General features: G+C 38.9%; 1 protein-coding gene across 2 annotated transcripts; it reads left to right on the top strand.

Annotated features, from left to right (window-relative positions):
- Nucleotides 1-877: 877 nt before the first annotated feature.
- LOC307260970 (uncharacterized protein) lies at nucleotides 878-10682 on the top strand. Of its 2 annotated transcripts, none has more exons than XM_080041384.1 (8): nucleotides 878-1031; nucleotides 2752-2873; nucleotides 4737-4920; nucleotides 6242-6385; nucleotides 6854-6987; nucleotides 7917-8128; nucleotides 8729-8835; nucleotides 9645-10682. In XM_080041384.1, the coding sequence occupies exons 2-8, from the start codon at nucleotides 2861-2863 to the stop codon at nucleotides 9700-9702; spliced, it is 852 nt and encodes a 283-aa protein (XP_079897510.1). In that variant the 5' UTR covers nucleotides 878-1031; nucleotides 2752-2860; the 3' UTR covers nucleotides 9703-10682. The 2 variants fall into 2 exon arrangements, with proteins under 2 accessions (XP_079897510.1, XP_079897509.1); XM_080041383.1 differs by lacking the exon at nucleotides 878-1031 and adding an exon at nucleotides 2286-2415.
- Nucleotides 10683-10769: the final 87 nt, after the last annotated feature.

Genomic DNA, 10769 nt, shown 5'->3' with positions numbered 1-10769 from the left:
ATATATACAGTACATGTGTATTGACCAACTTTCTGAAGCTGACTTTGAGGAACACTCACACATCCTGGGATATTACGATTGTGTCCCATCAATAAAGAAACTGTAATTTGTCTGCATCCAGTAATGTCCATGATGTGTTTGCATAGCAAGGTTGAAAGACAGTAGAATCTTGTCACCAAAGCATCCAGGAGTCACATTGCTTTGTTTCAGATGTATGAGTGTGAGTATAGAGGACTTTTGAAATGCTGCGTGCATTCACTTGTCCCAGCTGTTGGTCAAAAATGGCTCTTATGCCTTGGCTACATAACTGCTTCAAAATAACACCCCGTCCTCGGTTTCCTTGCGTTTCATAATACATAGAACAAATGAAAGAGACAGTTGGAGGTGTTGGTAAGCATAAACTAAGGGGTTGTGTTCATTAAAATAGTTTGTAAGTAAGATGAGTCAACACTTGCCTAATGACCTTCTGTTTAATCCTCATCCATCAAATCAAAGCCTTGAGACGTTATCTCATCACTACTATGACATAGATACTGAGAAGGTTGAGGAAGGACACCACCTGTTCCTCTGTGAAATGTCCATCAGTCCTGGCCATAATAAACAGTTAAGGTTGACCTCCAGTCATCTACTTTTGTCACTTTCATTTGATGAAAATGCAGAAACGTAATATAAAGGAGCTTGTTTATGGTCCAGAAGTTAGCCTGTCAGCAGTGTTTTTTACACACCTCTATAAACTGTTGACCTCCTAAAAATTTGGGATTTTACAACCGAACGACTCCGCGGCACCACACCGGCGGGCAGGGGGTCACCAAGCTGCCAAGGTTATAAAGTCAGCATATCATAGCTGCTAGCCAAGTGTTTGGGTCGCATCCTTGAATCCGGGAGGAAATTATCAGAGGAAGAAAGCTACTTATATCTGGATTATTACCAGGATCTATTGTCTGTTTTTATACCTGAAGACCTCAGACTCATCTCCTGCTGGATTAACTCTGAAGGCCTTGTGGACAGGAGCACAGCAGCTGCATTGCCAGGTGTGTCTGTCTGTCTGTCTGTCTATCTATCTATCTATCTATCTATCTATCTATCTATCTATCTATCTATCTATCTATCTATCTATCTATCTATCTATCTATCTATCTATCTATCCATCTATCCATCTATCTATCTTTTGTCCGTCTGGTCCTCTTTCTGTCTACATAGATATCTTACTGACAAACCCAATGTAGACCGATCTATCAACTATTTAATCCCTTACATTCCTGTTACTGCTCAGAATAAAAGTTACAAAGGTTTATTACTGTACCAATCTTCACATCGGGACACATATTATTAGAAACAGAAATAAAGGACACAGATGTGAAACATCCCCCAAAAAACATCAAAATAAAAAGTAAGAAAAGGGCACGTGATAAATTCCTAGTTTTAATTGCAAGCTTGAAACAGCTTTAACTGGTGTTTGAAGAAGTATTCAAATAATTTCTTGAATAAAATAATCAACACCACACTTTAAAAATACTATCTATCTAAAAAAAGATCTATGTATCCATCTATCTATCTATCTATCTATCTATCTATCTATCTATCTATCTATCTATCTATCTATCTATCTATCTATCTATCTATCTATCTATCTATCTATCTATCTATCTATCTATCTATCTATCTATCTATCTATCTATCCATCAATCTGATTCATTCGCATAATGCTGATGCAAATTATTCTTCTGGAAGCCATGTACTGACAGCACAGCAGTGGCTTCAGATCATTTGCATTTTGACCTATCTTCCTTGACCTACGGGAGATGAATCATTGTACCATCTGAGGTGTTATAAATATAAAGCATTCTGGAGCATAGGTAGTCACGCGCACTTCAGAGATATGAAAGAAGCAATGTAATGGCTGAGAGATTTGCAGGCAGGAGCCGACAGCTTCAGGTCAAACTGTGGTAGTATATGAGGGGGACTATGTTCCTGACATCACTTACTGTGCATCAAAATCACCTACCGTGACTAGCACAAGTCTAGCGTTGGTTACTCCTGGTTCAGAACTTAATCTTTTGACCATCCACACGAGTCACAACACATGGCTGCCTTTCCATGGTCTAAATTTATAGGAAACGGATAGAGTCTCATCTGAACCTAAAATTAAGATCATGCCAACCCTTTTGGAATGACAGTTGTCCAAAGGAAGCTCATACTGGGGTGTGTAAGAAGAGTCTTGGGTTTCAAGCTGCATGGATGGTGGGATGAATCACTTGGTGATGTCGTCTGGGGGTTGGTGGTGTTGCTAAGGGAATTAGGTTTTACTCGACAGACATCAAGGCTTTGCTTTGAGAAAAACCCAATAATCTTGACTGCAGTCCCTGAGCAAAAGTACTGAGGAGACACAAATATGGGAATTTACAATGACCAAGGGTAAGAATATTCAGCCTGATTACATTCCAGAGTTAGAAAATTAGACTTTGAGGCATTTTTTTTCATAATTTAAATTAATTTATCATCCTCTGTAACTGCTGCAATAAAATTGGCGCTTGGTGGGGAAGAGTGGGAGGGGAGGTGATATCATGACTGTGCATATTTAATAAATCCTGTAAATCCTATTTCAAGTTCATAGTTAATGTTACATGAGATGTACAAATGAATGGATTTAGTGAATAACAAAATAATACAAAAATGTTAATCTTTTTGAAGAGCCCTGTTGTAACCTCATAATCCCTATTTCTGTCCATGTCCTATCACTTTATGTCATAGGGCGGACCTCGAGGAACCAGAGACCCGCCATACACAGATTAAAGACAACAAAGGAGTCTCCCATCGCAGTGGGCTCAGCAAACATCCGGTCAAAAACATCTTCAATGAAATGATGTTTGTGGGTCAGTCGCTACATTGGTTTGAATCTTGAGTACTTCACCTTTACTTTTTTACTGCTGTTTAAGCAGTGTTTTAGTTATATGTTCAGGCTGGAGGACAGAATAAGACCAACACGTCTATTTCATCATGAAGAGTATTGTTTAGAAATCCTGAGATTTTACAAAGGTATTTCACTAATTTCACATGTAGAGTTCAGTTTACTTGAATGGGGACTACCATTAAGCACTTGAGGTGAAATAAGAAATGGAAAATTACCAGGCATGAGAAATCTTACAAAATATCTTACTGAGTTGCATTATGGGAAATTTATCTCTGTATCTACTGTTTTTGGAGCTTATGGGAGACATATTTCAGCCTATGTTGCATAAAGTTTGATCATGCTTTATCTAATGTGTCTTTTAAAGTCTTTACAATTTTCTGAAAGTCCATTACTAAATTGTTGGACTTTACCTTTAAAACAGCTATGATGACCAAGTGGTTTAATATGAGTGGATTCGCTACAAATCTTTGAGGAGCAGTACAGTTGTCGCTAATAACATTTGCATGGACCATGGCTCTGTTCTTTTCCTGAGTCCCATTAATTCAGAACAGCGTGACAGTTAGCCAGCATGCGCAGTATCGGAAACCACAGAAAATTAGGAGGCTAAATAGTTTTCTATGACAAAAGGCCTATTTTCTTTTTGCCTCTGATTCATCCCTTCGCATTGTGGTCTTAAAAGGCCAATTTGTGCTGGATCTTGCCTTTGTATGAATACCTTATTCCATCTGGAGACCACTGAGGTCACCTTTTACTGTAATTGCTCCGGTCTGTTCCAGGCAACAGGAAGTGCTAATGAGGTTATTCTGTTAATATTTAATGGATGTCTGGCTATATAACATAACAATCTCATGCAGATCCAGTCCCCTGTCTAAGTTCCACAAAACAATTGTACAATCCCTGATGTACAAGAGACGGGGGGGCAAGAGTCAAGCTATAGGAACAATAAGCTGGGCATAAAGAGCTGCTATGCAAAGATAGCATGGAGACTGCTGATCATATTGTGTGTTTGGGGGTAGCCTGGCACCGCCCGCCTACCTACTTCCGCTCAATTTTCATTAAGTAATATGGTCTGGTTGGACCAGGCTAGTTTGGGGGCTGTTTGGGACTCAAATGAAAAGGTGAATGTAGAAACACCCTACATGAGTAGATGATGAGGTGATTCAAATGCTATAGCCCAGAAAAGTCTGGTCCAACCTATCAGACAGCGCCCTCTACCACCATCTTTTAAACATGAGGCATTTGGCAGGTTTTGGATGGATGGTGCTAATCCAGAGACGTGTAGTGTGCATTGAAGCAAGCTATTTTGGAGGGAAGTAGTGGCTCAAAACCTCCCTAATCTACTCTGTCACACATCTGTGCATTTACTAACGACTAATTAATCATAAATGACCCATAACTACACCATTAAATACATGCTTACTCAGCCTGTTACTGTTTACTACTTCTACTGCACGTAGAGAGACGCAAACAGTGAGGCACGATTACAAGATGAGAATGGATATGTAACAAGAAAGATAATTTACTGTCACATTTTTCATAAAACATAACTTCTTATTTTCTACTTAACTCTTTGTTGTGGATTGGCATCAGGGAAACATATAATTACAGTATACATATTCTATTTTAGGTCAATTCTTTGTAGGATAATCATTACGGTGCAAAATAAGCGATGAATTTACTTTTACGGCAACAACATAGGCAAGCCAGGTCGTCACTAGCAGGGAGGAGACAGTACAGCATATGTTTTTGAACAAGATATGCAATTGTATTATAAATATATATATATGCATATGTGAAAATATACAATTCTGTTTTTATTTGGTAGTCGGGGGATGGACCCAGGACGACCCATCCTGTTTAGTGGAGCAGTTCTGTGCCGATTACAACGAGTGGAGAACGGCGGCACGCATGCTCAACAACCGTGGCAGTGTGGCTGTGGGCACGCTGGATGGCATGATCTACACAGTGGGCGGGGAAGACAAGATCCGATGTCACAGCAGTGTGGAGAGGTGAGAGAGAGTGCCGTTTCAAAATGTCTTATACTTAACAGTTAAAAGTCTTACATTGGCAAAAAAAAAATATCTCGAAAAGTCACAAAATAGAATAACTTCAAATAGTCTCCCATTGTTAAAACACATGAAATACACTTCTTGCTGTAAAAACACTGCATTTTCAACTGAATCTTCAGTCGTTTGTTCGCTCTCTTTCTCTTGATATTGTGATTCTAATGTCTGAATTCCTCATGACAGAGAAAGACATGGGCAAAAAAAAACATTTTACTTTCACTCTCTGCCCTATTTTTAAAAATATGCTGAAAATATAACTTGAGGCGTGCTATGTAACTACAATAAGGAATTGATGCAAAAAGGGATTCCTTTGAACTCCATGCTTGCATGCTTGATCTCTAGATTTGTTGAGTGGAAAATGGGTCTCAATCTATGTTTGTTGATGTTGTTTCTATCACTGAACAGCAGAGGTCAGCAATAAGGCAACATTAAGAGTACTGCCTTTTTATAACCCAAACTGTAGCCATAAATCATATTTTCTTCCGAGTCATGGACCACCCACAATCCTTAATTCTACTGTATTTTTGTCATATTCCCATGCTGCCTTTGTTTCTGTTCATAACAGACAGAGAAAGTCAAAATAAACTCTCTTTTATACGCATACACACATACTCTGCTCTCCTGCCTCCTCTCCTCGTACTGTATCAGAATTCTTAAGGAGCTGGCCCTGTTCCCAATTCCCACAGTCAGCCACTCCTTAACTGAATGCCAGCCAGCTGACCCCACAATGATTGTCCTCAGCTGGCTGCAGACCAACAGGGAAAACCCTGCTCCAGAGAGACTGATCAGCTGTTAATGCCTATAGCTCTCAGTGGGGTTACTTCATCTCTGAGAGGCAATGTCAGCGTTGTTATGACATTTGGGGGGGGGGGGGGGGGATTTCTCACATACCAGATGAGCAAAGATTTGCCAATTAGAAAGAAGTGTTGTGTTGGGGTGATGTGGCTTTTTATCTAATGGCTTTTAATGCTGAAAAAAGAAGAAGAATCGTAATAGCTTCCAATGGAGTGAAGACTTTGACAGATATTTATTCAGATGCCCACCCAACTCAAATACTTTGCTAGCACACAGAACATTTAAAACAAAATGTTTCTATGAAAGCTTGTGTCTAGCCTGGTCCTACCAGACCATCATACTTCATGACTACTGAAGGAAAATGACAATTGAGCAGAAGTACATAGGCGGTCGGTTCCAGGCTAGCTTGTGTCTGTGTTGGCTCTAATTTTACTTCTCACTTTGACATGGTTGACCCTCATCATGGCAGGTACAGTCCAGACACAGACAGCTGGAGTGCAGATGTAGCCCCCTTGAGCAGCCCACGCAGCGGAGTGTGTGTGGTGGCGATGGACGGATACCTGTACGCTATCGGAGGACACGACGGCATTGCTGCAATAAATACCGTGGAAAGGTACTGTAGCGTGAATGGTACAGAGTAAAGGTAAATCCTTTTTATTGCAAACTGTCAAAAAACGACTGCTAGGAAGACATCACAATGACATTAATTGACATTAATTTGTCCTGTTGTTTACTATTTACTCTGTAAATCCAGCAGAAAAAGGGTTTGACTATTATAAGAAAAATAAAGAAGTTTGGAGAAATGTTTTAATTTTTTTTTCATCATTCCTAAAACCATCTAGGTGAAAAGCTTTAGCTTAGTTTCCTTCCAACAAAAGAAAAAAACATATCTCTCTCTCTACATATATCTAGACTGAAAGCAATAATTATGCTAATTTCACGACATCTAACATTACAATCTGAAGTGGCTGACTCAGAGAAAGGAACAAAAGAATGCCAAAGTGACGCATGAACAGCATTAATAATTGACAGACCATTTGTTCCTTTGGTCTTGGTCTAACTTTTTATTTGGTGGTTCTAGGTATGATCCACAAATGAACTCGTGGAGCAAGCAGGCCGCGATGCCGACCAGACGCACCAGAGCGGTGGCTGCTGTGCTGGACGGTCACCTCTACGTGATCGGAGGGAATGACGGTGACATGGCTTTGAACACTGGTGAGAGCTTGAAATCCAACCTCAGGCATTCCAAACTCACAGATTCAAATTCCCATTATAAAAATTAACTACAATTTGTACTAGATACACTTTCATGCTTGCCAGCGACTTTTGCCATTTTATTTGTTAGTGTGGCCTGTTCCAGCTTCGGTAAATTATAAAAAGTAGCACAAAAGAATGATAATACAGGTAGTACAAGTTTAAAGTGACACTGACCATGTATTTGTACAGTACTACTATTTACAAGTAGTTAACTGTTATTTTGTGCTTAAAGGGCAGTTTTGCGAATTGACATTTCAAGCAGTGCACAGCTTTCTTTGACAGCTTTTTGACGTGTGGCAGGACTTAAGTCCCACATAAGGACCAGCTTGACCCTTTCTTCTAGTCCCCCCCCACACACACACACACACACACACACACACACTGGAACACACGTGCGCGCGCGCGCACACACACACACACACACACACACACACACACACACACACACACACACACACACACACACACACACACACACACATTCTTAAGCCCTCTGACCTTGCCAAAGATAAGCCAGGGTTATGTTGTGCTGCCACTATTCACGTACTATTTTGGTCTGTGAGAAGTTAATGTCAGTAAAATTCCCACAACCTTTTTTTGGTTCCCATCAAGTCACGCTCATTGTTTGCCGAATATACATGAAAATAACATTAATAATAATAATAATAAATTGAAATAAACTTTTATAAAAAAAAAAATATATATTTAATTGTTTATTGCTTCCTGTGAGACATGTTGTACTTCTAAAATTGTTATAGTGCAATGTAAGCTGTAATATTTGTGTATATAAACACTGCCTGTCTGTAAGGTAGTGTTACTCATGCCCTACATGTAGGTGTGTATTAATGGCCTCACCTGACTCCTGCTATTCTCTAACTGTCTCCCAGTGGAGCGATACAGCCCTGTAGACGGTACCTGGTCGGTATGCGCCCACATGCTGAATCCCAGGGAGAATGCTGGCTGCACCGTGTACCTGGGACACATCTATGTAGCCGGGGGCAAAGACGAGCTCAACCTGGAGCTCTCTGCTGCCGAGAGGTTTGCCCCAGATAACATGAGGTGGACTCCTGTCAAACGCATGAGGAGCAAGAGGGACAACGTAAGTAAAAGTTCATTATAGCACAACAATATTTCAGGCGTCCCCGCTGATATAAGGTCCAGTTTATGTTTACATCCAGGACAGATGGAAAGAAGTGTTTTTTATAATGCAAAACTTTGACCCGATGACAATATATGGAACGTTAAGGGACTACCAAAATTAGAATTCTTCCTAATTGGGACAGGTTATGTTATGATCATCCATTTTACTTAAACCACCAATGTCAACCTTATGGTGGCCCTTTAGATTTATTCAAGCCAGGGGATCACCAAAATCATTGCCTGGGCATCAGGATTGTACAATATTTAGTTCCAATCTATCTATATGTTTCACATATGATTGAGAACTTTGAGATTCTAGTTTAAACGTAGGAGAGCACCAAAGTCTTGAGGATTAATTATCTTGGAAGCGTGAATATATGTACATGTTATAGCAATCTGTTTTTACGACAGTACAGACCTTTCAGTTTCGACATAAAATGGTGGACCAACTGAAAGGTTTAAGGAAACCATTTGCATTATTGAAAAAAAAACTGTCAAAACGTATTTGTTGATTGTATTCTAATGTGATTTTCTCATACTCTTGTATATTGTGCCTTAGATGTCCCTTGCTATCTTTAATGGTACCTTGCTGGCTGTGGGAGGTTCTGATGGTGTCACCAATCTGAAAACAATAGAAGCGTACAGTCATGAAACAAACACATGGAGGTAAGGGGTAAAACCAATCCTGTGACATCCTTGATGCTGCTAAGTTATTATTGCTGTGGTGTTTTATAACTGGGCTTTCCAGAGACGATGACTCATCATTCAACAAATGCCCAAAGCTCCTCTGACATGTTTTTATTTCCAATCCCTGTTTAAGCGGTTTGCTATTCTTCCGCATCAATTTGCAGGAGAGAGCTACAATGTGGAAATGTATTGACATGGAAAACAACTTGTATTTGAATTATTGTCACAACAAGGTGCAGGCATAACCACTCATCAAATAGAGTAGGGCAATGCTGTGTTTTTACCCACAGAGAGGGGTTTACTAAGTAAGAGTTAGTTACTGTATAACATAAATAATTTCAAGTGTAATGGTATTACACACTTACGAGGAAGAACATTTTAAATTATATACAATTGTACTTTGTGTGAAATTACAGAAACAGACATAGTAATGTTGAATTTGGCCTAAGTCATGTAACACATTTACTAGAGTAAATGATGAATGAGCAAAAAGAAATAGCCTCATCATGCTAAGTAATTATTTCGACTCACTAAAATTTAAAAAAAAATAAAAAATGACATTAGTTAATGCAGATTAGGGTCTATCTTGCCATTAGTAGTCCAATAAATGACGAGTTTACGACATACATCCAGACAGTTGGCCGCATACGGTCCAACAAATATACATGGAGTCCCTTTGTGATTCACGCACCATGTAAGGCTCCTATATATACCTTCAGGCTATTCATTGAATCCGAGTGCTTTGTCGTCTGAGTTTGACTAACCTATGTATCTCCATCTGTTTTTAGACACTTTGGAAGCATGAAGAGCAAACATCCAGGAGGAAGAGTGGCTGTGCTGTGCTGAGCCTTGACCACGCTAACAATATACGAACAGAAGGGGACAGTGGTGTTTGAGAGAAATAGTCTAATGCATGTATAGTACGTAATGCCATTCATGAGGGATTGTGAAATGGTTCAAGTAAGGCAGCATAATGGATGAATAATTGAAAGGTTTACTCTAAAGATGTGGCATTTCTCCATTAGTTGAAGCTGACAACGGCTATTGAGAAATGACTGTGGGGCACTAAATGAAAGTACGTTATAGATGGTCTTTCTATAGCTTACAAAACAGACCTATTTTATAGATGAATCAGCGACAAATGCATTCAAGTTGTATTTTCCCCCAAAAACAGATACACTGGATTTTTGAGGTCTAATGATGACATTAATATTTGAGAGTTTTAAAAATCCATTAACGTTGTTAGATTTTGTCTAGATATGTTATATTATAGTCTTTTTTTACATTAACAAATAACATAAAGAAACAATCTTGATATTGATCCAATAATTTATTTCTATAATAGGTAAACATACAGGCCTGGCCAATTATTGTTGTCACTGTAACTATTATGCTAGACAAAAAATATTACAATATATACGTAGATATATTGTGTTTTTCCAAAACAGTTCATTGGTACCACTGAACCAATATTGTGATTTGTGAACTGATTAATTATTGATGTAAAGTAACAGATATAGAAGGCAACAACGATGGAGATGTATGGAAATGATGCAGGTGTTTGGTAAAAGAATGTGCACGATTGGTAAGAAAGCGATGTGTTCTACAAGGATGTGTTTAAAGGTGAGAATAGTCGAATGTGAAGTGTACTGTACAATGTTTTGAATGTTTTCCAGATATGCCAATATGGCTTAGTAAAAGAGCAAAAACTATTTTGAGTAATTGTGTGTTTCATATGTTATGAGCCTTTCTGAATTCCTTCAGTAAATTTTAGACATCAAAATCCCTTTTTCTTCAATATGTTAAATCCATATATGAGTAATGAATGTATCTGCCATGCTATCATATTGCAAATGACCCTTTGGCATTGACTGTACACAAAAGACTGTGTCACATTTCAGCATTCAGCTTGG

Source organism: Ammodytes marinus (assembly GCF_949987685.1).
Source record: "Ammodytes marinus genome assembly, chromosome: 2".
NCBI lineage: Eukaryota > Metazoa > Chordata > Actinopteri > Uranoscopiformes > Ammodytidae > Ammodytes > Ammodytes marinus.
Note: the sequence above shows the minus strand (reverse complement) of the source record. Positions and strands in the feature narration are given on the sequence as shown.

Bases quoted from the DNA above. Each gene is read 5' to 3' on its own strand.
- LOC307260970 (XM_080041383.1), top strand. From the start codon at position 2,393: ATGGGAATTTACAATGACCAAGG. The intron at 4,921-6,241 runs GTGAGAGAGAGT...TCATCATGGCAG, and splicing joins TGTCACAGCAGTGTGGAGAG to GTACAGTCCAGACACAGACA. The intron at 8,129-8,728 runs GTAAGTAAAAGT...ATTGTGCCTTAG, and splicing joins TGAGGAGCAAGAGGGACAAC to ATGTCCCTTGCTATCTTTAA.